Raw genomic sequence first — 21762 nt, 5'->3', positions numbered from 1 at the left:
AATCCTTTAGACTGAATTTATCGATGTATTGTTTATGTACAAGAAAGTAAAGGAACAAAAGACAAACTGCTTTGTGAAGCAGTAGCGGTTAGTAAACAAACTTCATACATCCAGGCCAGTAGGTGTCAGTATATAGTCAAGAGCTACTCAAAAAAAGAAAAGCTAGTAAAAGATTACTGATAAACAGAACTTTATAAGCACACCTTTAATTAGCTTAACCAAATTACATAACTATCTTAAGCAGTAAGACTTTCATTATCAACAATCTTTAATAGTATAACGCTAGTCAATCTGCTTCACCAGCTCAGTTGTGCTAGTTCACCTGCTTCTCCAGCAACAAAAGAATTCACCAACATAAACCAGATTGAACTAGCAATTGGACAAATGTTTCAGACTGGAGACTCATGTAGGTAAAAGTGCCGTGTCTAGATGGTAAACGTTGTACTGCGAAACTCTTGCATGATTCTCTCTAACCTGCTCTTTGTTAGCAAAATTGAGACTGTGTATGACTTTACTGAGGATGTCCTTTAAATACAGGTCACATACTTTTACATATCACTTTTAGAAGATATGAAGTGGCACTTAAGAGTAGCCGTATGTCAAACACAGTGATCACATTTAGCAGCATCTTGTGTAAAATACTCTGGATGATGGATAGACGACAGCATTGTGACTGACAGTAAATGATGAAGCCAGCTTGAGGTAAAATACAAATTAAATGCTCTATTACTGACATATAATGGATAAACCAAATGCAGAGTATGAAATGACACTGTTCATAAGTGAGCGAGGGCTTGAGAAAGCAGCTGCGTTACGGCATAAAAGGATATGCACATTATTATAGCAGACAATTTATTCCACCTGTTTAGATGCACCGAATAGAAAATCTGAGATTTGCAGGAGGATTAAAGGAATAGTTCAATCAAAAATTAAAATGCTGTCATTTACCAAATGTGTATGACTTTCTTTCTACTGTGGAAAACAAAAAGAGATATATTACACAATGTCCAGGTTGCTTTTTATCAGGATATGAGCTCCAGCATCTTATACGTTCCACAGCAGAAAGTTAGTCAAGTTATATCAACACTCTCCGCAGATTAGTAAGTGTAGGGTGACCATACGTGCCATTTTCCCAGGACGCGTCCTGGCCAGGATTTGTTTTGGCTTTGTTTTCCTGTTATCATGCTTGCTGAAGGTAATGATCGAAAAGTAGTTTGACCAATAACATGCAAGCATTGTACATAATGGACCAATCATGGCGTGTGAGAAGGTGGGATCTACGGTCAAAGCGATGCAATTTACGCGTACATATTAGGTGTGTTCGACTTAAAAGCAGTGTGGCTCAGACCGATCAGTGTTTGACATCAAAGTACCTCGAGAGCGTTTCGAAAGCATAACCGTCTGTATGGTACTTTGATGTCATACACCGATCGGTCTGCACACGCAAACAAAGCCAAAACCTAGATATTTTAGGCAATATAGAAATCCTGGCCAGGACGCGTCCTGGGAAAATGGCACGTATGGTCACCCTAGTAAATGTGCTACCGCACTATATCGCCATTGTGTCTCACATATAGCATTTACAAGTCAGCAGTACAGTACATGGGCATGCTATGATACTCTCCACTTTAAGAAAGAAAGAATGCCATGCTAATTGGTGTAGCGATGCGGCAATGATTGAGGAGCCCGAGAGATCCTTTGTGCCTGGAACCAGTGTTTACCTCAAAGATAGCACAGACGACACACAGACATGCTCGCCTGCTAATGAAACACTTCAGCAATCACATGCTAAATAGAACCTCCCTCGAGTGCTCTTTCTTACCCGTCTTGCTTTCTTTCGCTCCCTCTCTTTTCTCCTATACACAGGCCTGAGCAACAGCGACTGCAGGCAGCAGGGGAAGTCCGTGTGTTACAGTGTCAATTGGACGGCAGGTGACACCCAACTGGAGGTGCTCAACGCGTCTACTGGGAAAAGAAGAGACTCCGGGGCTCCGTCCAGACTTTGCAAGCATGCGCTTTTTGCACGTTGGATCAGACTCTATCGCAAGGTGAGCTCAACTTGGCATGCTGGATTAGAACTTGAATACTTCCATACTATAAAGCAGGCGAAAAACAAGTACACAAAAACAGAAGTATGTCCGAAATCATAGTATTTGAAAAACATACCCGGATGACCTACCACTTCCACTGAGATTCTGGAATGTGCAGTTGACACTTCACTATCCCATGAGACCAAGGGAATTGATTTATGAAAGGCAGTGAAGTGACACAGCTGACACTGGTACCGTAGGTCACATGACCGTAACAACATGGTGGATGTAGTGTGTCTGAATTTCATTCATGCAACCCATATTCGTACTATATAGAACAGTGGTTCTCAACTGGTTTGGCCATTGGACCCACATTTTCCCATGGTCATCAAGCCACGACCCACATTTTTAGGAGATATATATAAAGGCAAAATTATTTCACAAAAATTGTTACCATGGTGAATACACAATACTAACATGAAACATGGAAACTGCTCCTGAATAGAATGAATATCGTACCTTCATGCAAATCCTTCCCAGCTTACACATGAAGTACCAGTTATGTGATTTCTTTTGCGCTTTAGTGAAATTATATACAGCGCGCCCGCATTTGCGCGTGCAATTGACCTATCGGTAAGCCCCTCCCCTCGAACGCAGATGAGCCAATGGCAGTCGAGTATCAGTTGCACGGAGAGCGAAACTCCGACATCTGTAGGTTTCAGCGCCATAGAGAAACATAGGAAGATCTGAAGCTTGCATCGTTTTTATGGGGTTTATGCTTCAAAAATGGAAAAATTATGTGCCTGGGGTACTTGTAACAGTGATTCCAGGTATCATGAGAGGATAGACAATGGAATTTATTTTATTCTATTTCCTAAACCCAAACAAAACGGAACAGGAAACAGAACGAAACAAGGCAGAACTGTCTTGCGACGCACTTTTGGGTCGCGACCCACCAGTTGAGAAACACTGATATAGAACATACTTTTAATGGTCACAAAGTTAAGTTCAAATTTAAATGTAGTACCTATTCAGACAATATCTAATTTTGTACGCACTGATAGTGTTTACATCTTAAATTGTTAAATGACGTGTGAAAACAATTCATAACAAAATAAAGTAGGCATTGCATTCTCAGTGTTGCCAGCAGGGGCACTATAGCTAGCATTAGTGTAAACTGAAGAAATACCCAGATTTATTTCCAAAGGGGCTTTCGCACCGCATAGTTCTAGGATCTCAGTTCTAGGAACTAGCCACTAGGGGTGCGTTTCCCAAAAGCATTGTTAGCTAACTATTGTCGTTACTTCCATTGAACTCTTATTTGTAATGACGGAACTTGCGACCATAGTTGCTTTTGGGAAACGCACACCAGCACGGTGGTTCCTAGAGAACCAATTTCCCCCTCGGGCAGTTTTCCTGGTTGCATTCGCACTGACAACAGGAACTCTGAAGCGGTCGATTGAAAGAGCATGAAAATCTGACTAAATCTCCGATGGCAACTTGCAGTGTTACATATCATCAAGGCTGAGAAAAGAACACAATGCTGCAGACAACAGGTAGCTAAAATGCCGTTATCACTGTTTTCCATGTTCGTGGAGTAAATATTTTTACATGGCTTTTTAAAAATGCCAGGTAGCCGGAGTTTGGTATGCGTTTGGCCAATCAGCGTACACTTACATCACAGGTAGTTCCTATAGAACTGTTTTAGACCCTACTCTGAAGTAGGAGCTAATTTAGTTCCCCCAAACGGAGTTCCTAGAACTAAAACCATTCCTAGTTCCTGTGGTGCGAACATGCCAAAAAGCTTGAACTTCCGCCAGTAGTTCTAGGAACTATGAAAAGGTTCCTTTGGTGCGAAAGCCCTTCAAGATGCTACCTGAATGCCACTAACCAAATTATGTTAGCACAATGTACCATACTATAGCCAAACGTTCATCACGAACTATGTGCCATCTTAAAAAGTATGCAGTGTTCAGTACATACTGTGCAGTATGCAGAACACTAGTACTCCCATTACGAACATAGCCTTAAATTCGGAATGAAATGTAAGTTGTGATCGTGTTTTGATGCATATACAAGATCCCCTATTGTGATGTATGAACCGGCTTCACAAACAAAGGAAAAAATCTAGGGTGGGACTTGATTTTGTCCATTGGGAGTTGTGTTTTTATTGTTTGCCAATTGTCGCAATCTTATATGAGTGACAGGCTGCTGGAGGGCAGGGATTATTGTCCCGTCCTCACCCCAGTGCACACGTCATCAGAGAGGAGTTCATTGTGAGAGGGAGGTGAAGTTAATCGTCAATATCCATTTCATGGTGACTAAGTCCTGTTCACACTTGATACACAACAATAAATCTGAAGTCACTGTGCTTTTGATATACTGCCTGCTCCACCATAGTAGTCTATGTCTGGTCACCAGGGATGCCATAACATGGGGAAAAATGTTTAGCCGCAGCTTAGAAACACGCCCCTGCTGGTCACTGTATCTTTAGAGTTCACTTACTGCAAGCAGTTTGAGGTTAGGGATCTCGATCAAGGTCACAGTCAATGGACCCTTGCAGAGTTGAAACCTAGGACCTTTCAATTACCAACCCAGTTCCAGTGGCATTTCCTCAGGTCAATATAAAGAACTAGTTGAGGATGAATAATTCTGTTTTTATTAACCACAACAGACAGCTCCCATTTGTTATGAGATGGGGGGAAAAAAAGCGTAGGGCAGAATTAGGCCCTCATCATGTAAATGTATGGGAGAGATGCCGGCTGCTGTACCAAATGCTGGCAGTTAAAATCTAATGACTGTGGAAATGGTAATCATCTTGAAAGCACTTGAGCGGCCTCCCATGGCAAACGCTCAGCGCTCGCAGTCAGGGACGCAAGAGCACACACGCTAATCTCCAAAGAAACTTTTCTTTTCTCCGAGCCCCTCCGTTCACCGCTCCCTCTTTTTGCTCACACCGTTTTTTCGTGTGTGTGAGTGTGCGACAAAGAAACGCACAAAAGCACGGAGAATGTTCAATTGCTTGTGAAATTTAAATGGAGAGATTACACAGCTGCTCAAACGCCACGTTTGTGCCGGCTCATTCGTTTTGTTTTGCACTCTCACCATCTCTTCTGTCTGTCCCATCCCTCTCTCCTTCATTGCTTCTTTTGTTTCCTCTCTCTATAGCTGGTGGTCCGTGGGGCGAGTGGTACGCCGCTGTACTGTGAAGCGAAGCAGGCGGCCGGCACCTACCAGACTGTGAAGCTGCAGTGGTTGAAGGGTCTACAGGAAGCAGGATTAGGGACCTGGGTCAGAAAACCTCCAGAGCAGGAAAACTTCACTCTGACTGTATGAGTGCGGAAGCCTGACATCGTCACCAAAACCACCTTCACCTTGCAACCAGTCGCCACAGAAGCCCTATTTCACCCCTAAAGTCAACAACATCCCACTGCCAAAAAATCTCCACAGGGAGATGACAGGAGTCACAACTAGGTGGTAAACCTTGTTCTGTCAAACTCTCGCAAAATGTTGCTACCAAGGTAAGGATGAGGCACGGAAGAATTTTGTACCTTGCCTTTTATGGCTTCTGTAGGGAGGGGTACGATTAGTGTTTTTTTCCAGACCAGTAAAGCGCAAACCGCCCCGCAGCCGATTCTATAGATTTCATTGGTCATGTCAGTCACAATGCTGAATACTAACCCTTAGCCTGAACCTGAGTAACCTAGCGTTGGAAGCGCATCCCTGATACATAGCATTACTATTTGTTGCAATTAAATCCCTGCCAAAAGTCTGGACTTTAAGTCAGGTTGACTTTGTGATAGGGTTGACCAATGACATAGACTGAGGGGAGGGATATGCGCTTAACTGATATATAAAAATAAAATAAAAAACGTGTATGGTTAATGTTCCGACATCATGAAAGATTCTACAGTATACCCCGGTCCTCAACATTTGATTAAAACATAGAATAGTGTACCACCTTGTTCTAGCTTATTAAAAAAAAAGTTTCCCAACCACCGAGTGCTATGCTAAGCTAGAAGGCTAAGCTAAGAACAAATTCAACACAAAATGATTTTCTAGCATTTCTAATCAGGCTCAGAATTGAATACCTAAAAAGTTATGGAATTGCTTTTGTGTCCAAAGAGGATAGGATCTTGCAGGACATCGAAAGCAATGGATTCCACTGCTAGGGCTGTCAAATGTTCCGTATAATATGGAATCGTTCCGTATTTAAGGTATCAAATAAGCTTGTCCCATATTCGAAGGCATACGCTGTAAGACCTAGACCATACGTATAACAAATTCTCAATTGATAATTAATCATTCTTTCTGCACAAATCATCGTTTCATGTAAATGTATGGGAGAGATGCCGGCTGCTGTACCAAATGCTGGCAGTTAAAGTCTAATGAGTGTGGAAATGGTAATCATCTTGAAAAGCACTTGAGCGGCCTCCCATGGCAAACGCTCAGCGCTCGCAGTCAGGGACGCAAGAGCACACACGCTAATCTCCAAAGAAACTTTTCTTTTCTCCGAGCCCCTCCGTTCACCGCTCCCTCTTTTTGCTCACACTGTTTTTCCGTGTGTGCGAGTGTGCGACAAAGAAACGCACAAAAGCACGGAGAATGTTCAATTGCTTGTGAAATTTAAATGGAGAGATTACACAGCTGCTCAAACGCCACGTTTGTGCCGGCTCATTCGTTTTGTTTTGCACTCTCACCATCTCTTCTGTCTGTCCCATCCCTCTCTCCTTCATTGCTTCTTTTGTTTCCTCTCTCTATAGCTGGTGGTCCGTGGGGCGAGTGGTATGCCGCTGTACTGTGAAGCGAAGCAGGCGGCCGGCACCTACCAGACTGTGAAGCTGCAGTGGTTGAAGGGTCTACAGGAAGCAGGATTAGGGACCTGGGTCAGAAAACCTCCAGAGCAGGAAAACTTCACTCTGACTGTATGAGTGCGGAAGCCTGACATCGTCACCAAAACCACCTTCACCTTGCAACCAGTCGCCACAGAAGCCCTATTTCACCCCTAAAGTCAACAACATCCCACTGCCAAAAAATCTCCACAGGGAGATGACAGGAGTCACGACTAGGTGGTAAACCTTGTTCTGTCAAACTCTCGCAAAATGTTGCTACCAAGGTAAGGATGAGGCACGGAAGAATTTTGTACCTTGCCTTTTATGGCTTCTGTAGGGAGGGGTACGATTAGTGTTTTTTTCCAGACCAGTAAAGCGCAAACCGCCCCGCAGCCGATTCTATAGATTTCATTGGTCATGTCAGTCACAATGCTGAATACTAACCCTTAGCCTGAACCTGAGTAACCTAGCGTTGGAAGCGCATCCCTGATATATAGCATTACTATTTGTTGCAATTAAATCCCTGCCAAAAGTCTGGACTTTAAGTCAGGTTGACTTTGTGATAGGGTTGACCAATGACATAGACTGAGGGGAGGGATATGCGCTTAACTGATATATAAAAATAAAATAAAAAACGTGTATGGTTAATGTTCCGACATCATGAAAGATTCTACAGTATACCCCGGTCCTCAACATTTGATTAAAACATAGAATAGTGTACCACCTTGTTCTAGCTTATTAAAAAAAAAGTTTCCCAACCACCGAGTGCTATGCTAAGCTAGAAGGCTAAGCTAAGAACAAATTCAACACAAAATGATTTTCTAGCATTTCTAATCAGGCTCAGAATTGAATACCTAAAAAGTTATGGAATTGCTTTTGTGTCTAAAAAGGATAGGATCTTGCAGGACATCGAAAGCAATGGATTCCACTGCTAGGGCTGTCAAATGTTCCGTATAATATGGAATCGTTCCGTATTTAAGGCATCAAAAAAGCTTGTCCCATATTCGAAGGCATACGCTGTAAGACCTAGACCATACGTATAACAAATTCTCAATTGATAATTAATCATTCTTTTTGCACAAATCATCGTTTGAATTGCGTTCATAGCCATTTGTGCAAGACTTTAAGACCTTGCAGAATCCTTTGTCGTCTAGTCGCTCCGCTTCACAGCTTAAAGCGATTCCGTTTCACCGTCCACGTTTTGATTTCGGCAAATCCGTTTTGGCGAATGCAAACAATGTGATATTGATCATAAGAACAACATCCAGCTAGGCAAGAAAACATGCAGTCTACCTGAGGGAAGATGTCTTTCGTTAGTTAATATTGTTAATAGAGAAGAATTTTAACTTCTAGTGTGTCTTAAACTTGGACCTCAATACAGAAGGACAAATTCAAGCACCAAAAGCAGCCCACACTCTCTAAGTTCTTTTTAATTGAAAATTATTCATTTTCATTCATTCAGGCTACATGGTTGCAATAACATTTTAGTTCAAAATTTGAAGTGCCATTGTTTAAAAAAAATGCTTTATTGACTAACGTTTCATAGATGTTCAGTTGTTATGCTTTTAAGTTTTGTATGCATGTAATTTCACAGAACAGTACACAGTTCAACATAACATTAAACGATAATGTTCTTGTAATGAGTTCCAGAAGCTTCCGGAATACCTTTAGTGTGAAGGTAGATCATATTAAATTTGCTTTGTCCTCTTGTGTAACACTGCCAAGATTTAATTTTCTCAGCATTTCCATACACTGCACTACAGCGGAAGTTGCATTGGCCATTGAGGCCAAATGCAGAAGCGATCGTGCATACAGTCCATTATGGCATGTCGATTATCGCAAAATAATTTTGATTTGTCCATCAGTATTTAAAAACCAAAAATATGGAAGGTTAGGGTTACCCATAGGGGGTGCTTTGTTCTGGGAAACAATGTATGTAGCTTTCGCAAGACTTTTGGCAGAACAAGGATTACCAGCTACGGAATTGGCAACAAGGGGAAATGTGAGAAACGGGGACAATTTTCTCACAACACAGCAGATGGAAAGATGGTCACCTCTCTCTCTCTCTCCACTGACGGCTCTCCTGTAGCCGTCATTCAAACGTGTGTATGTGTGTTAACCTTCGCCAAAGTGAAAGGCAGCCGCCGTCTTGTCATTATCTGCCCATTTCCGGATGGCCTGCCCCTGAAGAGCTCCGAAACGCTGTCCAATTAGAGGTCCTGTCAGAGTGATGCGTCCCTCATTTTCCTCTCTCTCCTTTGCCTTTGGTTCATTGGTACAAATTCGAAATGGGGAAAAAACGAGGGAAACGAAAAAACAGTAGGGGTTGACATTGCAAAGACAGGTTAATTCAGCTCCATTTCAGGTGTGCAGGTTAGAGGTTATGGTGACAAGCTAATGTAAATGGTGCCATTACGGCACCCCAGGTCTCTTACCGTTTTTTGAGCAGGGACAGCTTGCTGCTTTAATACCTCAATCCCGCTCACCGGTGACGTGTCATTTCTCCGCTGGTTTCTCTTTGTGTGTCAGTGCTGTATCTTTACACGGGGTGTTCCGGGCAGAGACTTGCGTGAAAAGAAAGGGAAACGTCGGCGGTTTGATGTAGGCACAAAAGACGACAAGAAAATGGAGTTAAGAGTGCGAGTAGAGATCCGTGATTATGGAGTAATTTGTAGTTAATGGATTCATTTACAAACCGAGCACATTACAAATTGCTTCTTAAAGCCCAACCCAACCTTTGAAACGCATGCCACATTAACCGAGGTTTAACCAATGCATTTGTTTATTTAATTTACAGCTACATCCCATTCATGTCTTTTTGATTTAGATGTGCGCTTTTCTGTGGTTTAGTATGCGTGCTTAAACTTTGAATTATTTCGTCAAGTTATCATTTTGTCTGTGAAGATGTTTATTGTTGTATACAAATACAATCATATTACTCCATGATTATTATATTTTAATTGACTCGCAACATTTTAATGGTTGATTCCTTTCTTTCCATAGTTGGTATTGCATAATTTGTTACTGCTTTGAGTATATTATCACAGCACATTTTTTTTTTTCCATAAGCTTTCAGTATGTATTTTCAAATGCCACTTTGTCAACCTCTGCTGAGATGTCATGTATCCACCCCTTTACAAACAGCTCAAGATGTTACAGGGACACCTAGTGGTGGCAAATATATTTAAGGTTTTCTCTGACCCGTTTAATGTCTGATGTTATGTTTTAAAAAATGAATCCATCCCAGCTTAAATGCGATCATTTTGTCTACTAATAGAAATGGAATATCAATTGAAAGATGGTGAAACTGACAGATCGAAATATGTAACTCGGCATTACCTACCTTTGGCTTCTTTCCGTTATCTCAGGGGTAGGCAAGTTCGGTCCTAGAGAGCCGCAGTCCTGCAGAGTTCAGCTCCAACCCTAATCAAACACACCTGAACAAGCTAATCAATGTCTTCAGGATTACTAACGCTATAGGCAGGTGAGTTTTGCTTTCAGGGTTGGAGCTGAACTCTGCAGGACTGCGGCTCTCTAGGACCGAACTTGCCTACCCCTGCGTTATCTGGATTTATTTTTTTCCCCCAAAATGTATAAAAGGTTCAACTTGATGATATTGAATGGAATAATCTGTTTCATAGTTATTTCCACCACACTGACAACCCAGTTTGAAATTGACATAATTGGAAAGACTGTTAATGCACGTCTGTCTTATATGTACTTGTTTCACTTACCTTTTTTTTTTTTGGCAACATTTGTTTTTTGTTTGGGTTGAACCTTTTCTTCATTACAACAGAAACATGAAAAGCCCCAGACAAAACTACATCTCAAGTAATTCAGTCGTAACAAGGCATGATTGAATGGCAATATTGTACTAATGTACATTTTGTAAAAATTTGTAAAAAAAAAAAAAAAAGAAAAAATTAAAAGAATACCTTAAAGATATCTCTCAATAAAGTGTAAATTTTAACCCCAAAGCATAAGCTGCTAAGGTGTGTACATTGCACTTGAGTTAAAAGTGAATGTTTATGTGAATAAAAACAAAAATGTTGTGTTATACTTTGACTTGATTCTGTTTGTTGTACTGTAAAAAATACTTTTTTTTTTTTAAAGTAACACGTTACTTAAAGCCTTTATGTATAATGCATTATAATAGTTTAAATGCATTAATTATGCCTTGTAATGCGCCTTGTAATGCACCTTATAATGCATTCTACAATCTCATAAATAATTGTAACCACAGTTAATACATTATAACACGCAATGTAAAATACTTCATCAATTCACGGTTACACTATGCATTTTAAATTCGGTTGTAATATTTACGACAAGATATAATGTAATACAATGTACATTTTGAATATTTATAATGCATTATACCCTCTAATAACCCTTTAAAATGCATTATACATTTACACTTTAAGTAAAGTATTACCTATATATATATATAGTAATATCAGAATTTTTTGTACACAGAATAAATTAATTTGTAGATTCAATCAAAACAATACAATCGTTGAAAGACATCTTCACTTTATTCTGAAGCCCAGCAGTGAATGATTTTGATGCTATATCTCTACATTATTATATGATGCAATATGTTTCTCCAAAACAGCAAATTAAGTTGCTCTCAAATAAAAAAAGTGAAATGGCTCAATACAGAACACCCCACAGAACATTCTATCAAGTTAAAGACAACTAAAATGTTGGAGATCAGACTCCTTTTTAAAGGACGTTCTGATGGGTCATATGCGTTGTTGTTAAGACAGCTGGATAAAAGATGAGCGTTTTCTATTTGCGTACATTTCAACTCTAAAGCCAAATACAGTCCATTAAACATGGACGTCACACAAATATATAAACATCGCATAATAAACATCTTTTTGTTAGACCTAACAGATTTAACAGACTGTCTACGTGAAAAGAACTGACACTTTCCACCAAGACTTCTAGCACAGTCCAAAGTAGTTCTGGTGAAAGCCCAGTAACGATACCAATTGTAACACACTGATGGAAGAGCTTCCATTTAAGGATTATTGACGAATGTCGCAAGTCATTCAAGCGAGGTTTCTGTAGATACGGCTATACACAGTGGTTCACACATCACAAGAAGTCCAAAGTACATCAGGAAGCCTTTCAAGCATCAGGAGACCACACTGAGCCAGGCATTGACATTTGGTCCGATGATTATCGACGAATATTACAATATCGAAAACTCGCTACCGCAAACGACTGTACAGCAGTGAGCAACACGCGAACTTATTCTAAATTCAGATGCGTTGATTCAAATATTTACTTCTACACGACTTGAAAGCCCTTGAAATGGAAGTGAACATCAAACGTAGGGCTTCATAAACAGTGAATACGTTTTTTTTTTTGTCGTTTTCATAGGGTGAACAAGATTACACCGCAATTATACAGCATTTTGCTTCACATATTTGACAAGAGAGGTGGGTTTGTCATGCAAATGGACTACGGCAATACTGACAGAAGCTGATTGGCCGCTTGAATGGCATTTAGAACATCAAGAAGGTGCGGATCCATAAATGCGATTGCCGATTTCCGTTCACAAAGGCAGAGTTTCTTTTGCACATCTCATCTCTATAAAAAGCAAAGCAGAACTCTATACAAAACGAAAGAAAAAAAAATCTAAAATGCTATCGTAAAATAAAAAGTCATCTGTACAAAGAACATCGCACAACAAAAATACCACTAAAGTGAAAACTTACTTGAGTGTAACAGCGGCAGGCCGTGAGCGAACGTTTCGGCAATGTCCCGGTCTCGCAGGATTCACGAGTCGCAATTTCATGCAAACATGTAAAAACGGGGTAACAAGACTGGGAGGAAGTTCACAACACTATATGACCTCAGAGCAGACAGCGCAGGGCTAGATATGCAGAATATCCATGAAATGACGTTTTCCACACACGTCAGAAGGCGTGACGGGATGATGACCACGGGATAGCGACCGTAGACGCCAACTGGGAGGAAAAACGGAGTCTTATCACACACAACGTGAAAGTGTGCTTTAAAAATCTACTGCAGGTGTGGCACTGACGAACATGTTCAGTTGTGATTACGTGGATGGGCCATGTAAAGCTTGTGTACGTGTGAAGTGTGTCACTTCTCTTGGAGCAGGGCAGGGATGTTGATGTTCCAGCCGATGGCCTGGCGGTCGAAGCCGCAGGTGAACAGATTGCAAGCTTGGTTCTCCTCGTTCCAGGCAGAGCAGCACACCATGCGCCGATGGCCCTGCGTGTCAAATGCAATTTGGTTGTCAGGACACATAAAAAGGTACAAAACATGCTAATGCAATAGTTAAAGTAGATGTGGCACAAAACCTAGTAAGCTTCCTTTCTGCCTTCATGGTTCGATACTAAAATGGACCCTTGTTAGAGACTTTGCTAAGAGCCACTCATGTGCTGCAAGGAAATAACACATCTCAAGAGAATCATGTGTGGGGCTCGACTAACGTTCACTGTTGATTCTGGTGATTCAGTGTGTAGCTAGCTAAAGATTTAAAACGTACTTTATGGATATGCTGGATGCACAAAACTGGATATTATTATTACAGAGGGTTCAGTCATTTGTTTACTGGGTTAAATTGTTTATAAATCTATCTATATTTAAATATATATTTACAATAGACACAGTTTGAAATCAATATAGTATTAATGTAAATATATATTAGAAAAATTAACTTTAAATTCTAAAATAAAAATATCTACAATAAAAATTCTGCTATAACTGTAAATAGGAATACATATTGCTAAATCTGATTATACATTACCATTGATTCAAAACTTTAAGATTTGTAAGTTTTTGGTTTTATTTATTTATTGTTGTAAGAAATTAATAGGGATGCACCGTAATGAAAATTCTTGGCCGAAGCCAAGAACAAAATGAAACACTGGGCTGAAGGGCAGAATACCAAACACAGTTTTTCGCCTTTTTTCTCATGTATTTTGCCAATTTTTTCAACATTGCATAAATTAAAAAGTCAAAAGGTGCTTTTTACTGTTTTGTCTTGCTTTTCAAAGAAAAAAAAACAATTACAGAACAACAATTTAAAAATATTTACTTGACACTGAACATTTTTTAAAGGCAGAGTAAGTGATTTCTGGTAGCCAATGCGCAGACGTTTTCCTCTTTTGTTTTTTATCCGCCATCTCTATCTTTCTGTCACTCGGCTCGGCTAATGTCCGTCCCATGCACTGAACTCGCTCTCCTCCACATCACGAGTAGACACGCCCCTTATTGCTGATTGGCTACAAGTTTGTTTTGCGATTCAGCCCGAATCAGTTTTCTAAAGTGTTTTTGAAAAATCACTTACTCTGCCTTTAACATTCTAGAGATTACACCAACAAAGCACAATTTAACTTAAAATTAAGTTAGTAAAATAATGTTTTTGGGCCATTTTTGAGACCCCCTTCTTGAATCAGGCATGTATTTTTTACTGTACAAATAAATGCATCCTTGCTGAGCAGAAGAGACTTCTTTTAAAACATTAGAAAATATGCGAACACTGTGTGAATGTTATAATAAATGTATTAATAGAGCTGTTGTAAATATTATCATCATTATTGTCTTTTTTATTTTATTTTACAGAACAACAGTAAAATTACAATACTAACATTTATGAACGCTGATGGAGTTCTTGCAGGAAGATCTCAGTGCTTCTTTTTGCAACAACAGCAGATTTATAAATGAGTCTCATTACGAATTTGATAAGATGTTTGACGCACACATCACATTGTTACATCCATGCCTTATACAAATTCATAAAAATGTTACTGAGCAACTGACGAGTAACGCTGTTTCAGTGCAGATTTGGACTTTGAACTCTGGCTAACAAGCAGATAGCATCACTAGCTCGTGCAGCGCTGTTTGAATACATAACATTCTGCATTTTATTTAATTGTTTAAGGCCATTTCGTGATTTCAATCATCATACAGTAACCAGCAACAACCACCCCGTCCTCTTCTCATCAAAAACATGAGATGCAGTACCAAACAGTCTCTTGCTGTCGGTGCTTGTAATGATTTTTGCGTCTTTCTCAGACAGTTTTAAATGCTTCCACACTGCCTTTTGCTGCATTAGTGCGCGCTATTTGATCACATCACGTCATTGTTCGGTACAATGTATTCGGTCTTTTCGCTTATTTCGTTTGCCGAACATTCGGTGCATCCCTAGAAAGTAATACTTTTATTCAGCAAGGATGCATTAAATTGTGACCGCAAAGATATAAAATTACAAAAGATGTCCATTTCAAATAAATGTTCTTGTGAACCTATTAACGTCTAAAAAATACTTACAAAATATGAAAAAATAACTTTTTTTAACAATGATAATATGAAATGTTACTTGAGCACATATCAGTCTATTAGAATAATTTATGAAGGATCACATCACCCTAATATATTTAGATTAACATTTTAATATTCATATTTTAAATCTATTAAAGTAGAAAACAGTTATTTTAAATTGTAATAATAACTATCATTAAAAGTATTGTTTTATTGTATTTTTAATCAAATAAATGCAGCCTTAGTGAGCATAAGAAACCTCTCTGAATAACATAAAAAACAACTTGAAACCTTTCAACAGTAGTATATATTTATTCTTTACATATAAATATTATTTTACTGTTTTAATTAAATGTTTTTTGCTTAGTAAATTTTTTTTAGCTAACAACAGGCTTGTTGCAAAATATGTTCTCAAAAGGAAGTCAGAAAATGGCAAAACTTTGCTACCTACAATTTGAAATAACAGAGTTGGCATCATAAAGAAAAAAGCAACTATTTATTATTTTATTTATTTATTTTTTTCCAGAAAGAAAAAGAAACATAATCGGAACTTCTTAGTGGATAAAGAGTGCGAGACAACCTGACAGACATGGTGCAAAAATGAAAGGTAATAAAACCTCCATCTGAATGAAACGTACCTGTCTGTTGCTCCGTGGGAGACGGGCCAGACGGACTCCATTCATGTCGAACAGCCTGACCTGCCTGTTGTCATGTGGCAGAGCGATGATTCTTTGGTTCGCTGAGACGCTTATCCTGCAGGTTACAGCCAGAAAATCAATCAATAAACACAATTAAATGTAAAGAAACAAGCAGCATCTGTTTACACCAAATGCAGAAAGCTTACCTCATTGACAAAGGCTACTTTCACTCCCATCGGTTAAACAATTTCCAAAATAACACTTTGTGCGAACAGCAACTATTGCACTTGATGTAAACAAGATGTTGCCATTTAATAGTGCAAATAGAGCTAGATACTATTTACTAAATGTGCATAATCAACAAAATATATATATTATCCAAATCTTCTGTACTATTCCTAGTTCAGAAGCCTGACTTGACTTCATTCTTTCAGAATATCTTGATATAGAGGAATAAAGTTTCTCAATTTCCCAGAACTTTCTAAAAAACGCACTGTGCTGTCTCTACTTGTTCAGAAACAACAGTCTCCGGAAGCTGTCTTACACCTCACCAACCTGCTGCTCTTACCTATTAACGGCGGAGTCTGTGCGGATGGTAGCAATTGGAGATCTCATGTTCTTCAAGTCCCACACCTTGACGGTGCGATCGTCACTTCCTGACACCACGTTGTCTCCCACGGTGAACACAGCTGACGTCACGGTGCTGAAAGAAACAAACGGCTTTTCAACAAAACCTCGCTCACACACACACACACACACTTCAAACATGCTTCAATCACTCTTTAACACCTCAATGCTAAAAATATCATCCTGAACAAATGCACATGGTTTTCACTAGGGCTGGGTAAAAAATATTGATATCTCGATAGTAATCGATTCTCATTTTTACGGAACGATATCGATTCTTAAATCCCAAGAATCGATTAGTCTAGCCTGTTTTCAGTTAATGGACAGAACGTTGAAGGGGGCGGAACGTCCCATCCAATAAATAGCAATAAGCACTTTGGTACTTTTAATATGAAGCAAAGTCTCAGATTTCAAATTCTGTCCATTACCATAAACTCAGTCAGATAGAAAAATAAACTGTAGAGAGGGGCAGTTTGCCAAATATATGCACCGTATAACATAATCATTATAAATTTTACTGTTCTTCAGTGTTTCATTTATGTTTGAATAAATCCATCAAGTTTTTATACCAGCCACCATTATGTTTATATAAAAAAAATAAAATAAATAAACCTAATTGAAGTAGAAATATTATTATGTAATTGTAACTTTATTATTAAAAACGTCATTAAGTGAAATTTTAACAAATCAGTTAATTTTAACGTTCAATATTATAGTAATGTAGTGCCACCAACTGACTTTCATGTATATTTTACAGGATTAGTTGAGAGATTTTTTCCCTTGAGAAAATTTGCATGTACTGTACCTGATATATATCCAAAATAATAGATATTGAATCGAATCGAAAGCTTGTGAATGAGAATTGAAACGAATCATGACATTTGTGTCAAAACCCAGCCCTAGTTTTCACGAAGTCAATATAACGTCTTGTAAACAATGTCACGTAACGTCAAATTTACCTCAGAAAAACATATTTGGTGACCATAAACTCAGTCAGATAGAAAAATAAACTGTAGAGAGGGGCAGTTTGCCAAATATATGCACCGTATAACATAATCATTATAAATTTTACTGTTCTTCAGTGTTTCATTTATGTTTGAATAAATCCATCAAGTTTTTATACCAGCCACCATTATGTTTATATAAAAAAAAAAAAATAAATAAACCTAATTGAAGTAGAAATATTATTATGTAATTGTAACTTTATTATTAAAAACGTCATTAAGTGAAATTTTAACAAATCAGTTAATTTTAACGTTCAATATTATATTAATGTAGTGCCACCAACTGACTTTCATGTATATTTTACAGGATTAGTTGAGAGATTTTTTCCCTTGAGAAAATTTGCATGTACTGTACCTGATATATATCCAAAATAATAGATATTGAATCGAATCGAAAGCTTGTGAATGAGAATTGAAACGAATCATGACATTTGTGTCAAAACCCAGCCCTAGTTTTCACGAAGTACACGGTAAGATACCTGTACATATCGCTCTGTAGAAAACGGAAGTTGCAGAAGGTCAAGGATCTCGGCTGCTAATGTGAAGGACACCCATTTAATCCTGATCATGAGAGATGGTGATCTTGCAGTGTAATAATTGCGTTCTTAACTCCAGAACGCTCCAGCAGGGATTGTCCCTGAATCAAGTGTGGCGTAAGGGACTTTGAATGAAATACATCAGCAAAATGGCAAGTCCCCTAAAAGTAACTAGCTCAGCACTCAAGTATTCTTTGAAAGCAAGATAGACTCTTTCTTTTACTGGAATGACAAATTACTGTACAGAGTGACTAGAGAGTGCTCAATGTGATTTGGTTATCTCCACAGTCTTATTCTTTGCCGTACCCAACAGATCAAGAAGCACATCACGTGAACTCCACTTTCTGCATTTCCATTGGTAGTCTATTATTTTATCATCAACAAATAGTTATGACTGACGATCATCAGTGTCACTTCTAAAGGTCAATTCACACTGCACCAGCAGACGCCATCAAACAGACTCGTTCATAGAGTTTTGTCTGATCAGTGTGTTAACCCTGTGACGTCTGAAGCTGTTGGTCAACACTTGTTCTCGGTGTTGAACTGGCATTTGGTCTGCATCTGTATGAGGTGAATTGGCCTTAAGGACTCGAGTCCAACCCTACTAAGCGAATGTTCAGGAGGATTTGGTGCCACTCTACAGTGGCAATGTGGGTCTGCTGAACATTGTTGGGCAGGTAGTATAATAGTCTAGGCTTAAGCGGACATGGTCACCGCCTGATGTATGGTGTGCACAAAATAGCACAGTCTGGCAGAACTCACCGGTTCCAATCTGACTGGTTCACTTCAACGCAACTTCAGGGATTCACAACCTTATCTCATGACGAAAACGTACCTGTGGGAACTTTTTCGCAAGACACAAAATACATAGTGCCATGTAAGTTTGGTGACATATTCAATATGAAATGTCCACTGGGTGGCGCTGAAATAGTGTTCGTATTTTTTCGCCGGAACAGATGAACGTACATATGGTACATTTTATATGACGTTGGTTTTGTACGTGTCACCGCAGTTCTGACTTGAAATGTCCATTGAGTGGCGCTATAACTCTAATGCTCCATGACGTTTTAAAATAATGTACCATCTGCACTACACCTAAACCTACCCGATAGTATGAACAAAAGTGAATGTGATGTAAAAACGCAATTGCAAGCATTCCGTTTTAGCTTGTTTTTCAATGTCTCATCTTTCAGCTTTTTCATTGTGTCTTTTTTTTTTCCACGACATTACCCAAGGATTCCGCATCCTAAGTCAAATTCCATGCCGGCTGAGCTGCCAAGCAAGCTTGTAACATCCAGAAAGCAAAACATATGGAGCTGGAGTCATAACTGTGTATGAAAATGATTACAAGTGCCTGCTGTTTTACCGCCTCTAGTGTTAATTTCTGTTGGAAACCACAGAGATATGTACTTATTGGTACGTATTTCGCATCTTGCGAAAAAGTTCCCACAGGTACGTTTTCGTCATGAGATCAGGTTGGGGGTTCAAAGTGGACAGATTTGGATTATACTGAGCGACTTCAGATGCATTTACACTGAAAGCTGTTTGCCGAGTAGCTGCATTGCTGACTGCTAGTAGGCGTTCCTATTTATTAAGCCCAGTGGTTCCCAACCACTCTGTTCCTGGACTCCAGCTCATTAGTAGAGACTCCAATACCTGAAATGGGTGTTTCAGACTAAGGAGATATGCAAAACGTGCAGGGGGGGGGCACCAGAAACATGGTTGGGAACCACTGATCCAGCCAATCATGAGACAGACTATGTGAGCTCCACCACATTGTGAAGATGCATATTAGTAAGTTAAATTCTGATCTTTGTTGAATTGTAAATGATTTCTATCTATTATTTTACTTTAAATTGACATCTGTCAAAGAGTTTTTAAAGCAACTGAAGCAAGGATGTTGCTAGTGAGGGGAAAGGTGGAACTTACTACAGAAGGACCAAAGCTTAAAATAGTAGCCACCTTGTAAACCACACAAGGGGGCCAGAAGGCCTAGCGACTCAAAAGTCAAAATTGTCTATAAAAAGAATCAGAATTGAGGGCATGGAAAGAGGAAATTCTCACTGGTCAACAGTTTCCTTTATCACAGTATGTTACAAGTTAAAATATCTCAACTTTTGGACACATGATGTAGTATCACTTTTCCAAAGCCTTGTGCTTTTCCTCTATATCCAATTTGGAAGTCAATGTTGTGGCAGAATTCTCAAAGCACAAGTCCTAGCTTGCAATCATCTTAAGTGGCCAATTCTTGGCCAGAATAAGCTGTGGACCAGACTTTATTCTGGTAGTCGAAAGTCTGGTAATGTGGGCCTACATGTGACTTCTGTCATGAGGCTTGAGTTGCTACTGGAATTGAATCTTCCCAACAAATTATATTATTGTGATGATGAAATTAAACTCATCTTTCCCTGGTTGGAAGGACCACCCTCTGCTCCTGTACAGGGCATGAGAGCACCAGCAGCTGGGGTAAAATGAGGCAGAGAGAGTGTGTGTGTGATCTGAGACAGTCTGGGTGAACAGCAGGAATGTCAGCAACCCTCAGGGTCACAGCGCACATTTAACTGCTCCGCTCAGCACACACACTTCCATTTAATGGACCTTAATATTTCTAATCTATCACGTCATTCCCTGCTGACATTTCTCTCCTCTTTGTATTCCCTTCTCTCGGGAGAGCGAGGGAGAGAAAAATGAAAAAAAGAAAAGGGCCGGAGTGGTGCTCCGCTCGCCTCTAGCCGTGCTAATTTGAATTGACATGATATTAAGGTTTAATTAGGGGCTAAATTCCGCTGCATTAAAGATTTGGAGTTGGGTTTGGCTGTATTTAACAGCTTTGCTCGGCTCGCTCCGGCACAGTTCACATCCAAAGTGAAGCGTGGAAACGCTTTCTGACATTGCGGGTTGCCACCGGAAAGCGAGGGTGGGGGTAGTGGTGGGGCCGATAATAGATTAAAAGCTTGATTAAAATCCTATTACAACTCAAATGATATTTTGGGAATGTTCCGTTTCCCCTGGGACCACTGACAAGCAAGGTCGAGACTCATTAGAGGAAGAGCTGCATGTGCATTTAACAGAGATCCAGTGCTGGAGTATAATAAGCTCTTTAAAACAATGGTTAATGTAGTTGAATGTGGTTAAAACGCTTGCTGAGACTGGGAAATGTGTTGAAGATGGTTTGAGATGTATGAAATTCATAGTTGTGAATTATAATTATGAAACGTACATTTAAAACAGAATTTATTCCGTGTACACAGTAGTGTCCAAATCCAAACTAGCATGAATTTCTTTCTTCCATGGACACAAAACAAGAATCTCAGAATCTCTTCAATCTGAGTTTATTAAAGGGGTCATATGATGCGATTTCAAGTTTTCCTTTCTCTTTGGAGTGTTACAAGCTGTTCGTGAATAGATATGATCCCTAAAGTTGCAAAGACTAAAGACTCAAACCCAAAGAGATATTCTTTATAAAAGTTAAGACTCGTCCACACCCTCCAAAAACGCATCGTTTAGACACGCCCCCACATGTTTACGTCGCTGTGTGGGAAGATTTGCATAACACCGCCTAAATGTTCACGCAAAGTAAGAAAATGTCACTTTGATTCTCGCTGTAGTATTGTTGCCGCCGCCGCCATTTCGTGAAGACACTGTGTGTTTCGTTGTGAAAGCGAAACTACTTTGTTTGGTCTTCCAAAAGAGGACACAACTAGACATCAGTGGTTAAGTTGTATTTACAACACTGTTCCAGAACAGATCAACCCAAATATTCAGATGTGTGCAACGCATTTTACGGA

The 21762-nt window shown here is 39.4% G+C and overlaps 2 protein-coding genes across 2 annotated transcripts in view; one reads left to right on the top strand and one right to left on the bottom strand.

Annotated features, from left to right (window-relative positions):
* LOC107713870 (double-stranded RNA-specific editase B2-like) overlaps positions 1–5467 on the top strand; it is a 199483-nt gene extending 194016 nt beyond the window's left edge. Inside the window, exons 9-10 of the mRNA XM_016519516.1 lie at positions 1867–2048; positions 5199–5467. Of these exons, the coding sequence (XP_016375002.1) occupies positions 1867–2048; positions 5199–5366 (350 nt within the window). The 3' untranslated portion in view covers positions 5367–5467. The remainder of the gene's footprint in view (positions 1–1866; positions 2049–5198) is intronic.
* Positions 5468–12253: 6786 nt separating this feature from the next.
* The window catches only part of LOC107713999 (WD repeat-containing protein 37-like), a 42478-nt gene continuing 32969 nt past the window's right edge, over positions 12254–21762 (bottom strand). Inside the window, exons 15-17 of the mRNA XM_016519691.1 lie at positions 16376–16510; positions 15808–15922; positions 12254–13114 (exon numbers count right to left, since the gene is read on the bottom strand). Of these exons, the coding sequence (XP_016375177.1) occupies positions 12983–13114; positions 15808–15922; positions 16376–16510 (382 nt within the window). The 3' untranslated portion in view covers positions 12254–12982. The remainder of the gene's footprint in view (positions 13115–15807; positions 15923–16375; positions 16511–21762) is intronic.

This window comes from Sinocyclocheilus rhinocerous, unplaced genomic scaffold (genome assembly GCF_001515625.1).
Source record: "Sinocyclocheilus rhinocerous isolate Xijiao unplaced genomic scaffold, SAMN03320098_v1.1 scaffold642, whole genome shotgun sequence".
NCBI classification, from domain to species: domain Eukaryota; kingdom Metazoa; phylum Chordata; class Actinopteri; order Cypriniformes; family Cyprinidae; genus Sinocyclocheilus; species Sinocyclocheilus rhinocerous.
Note: the sequence above shows the minus strand (reverse complement) of the source record. Positions and strands in the feature narration are given on the sequence as shown.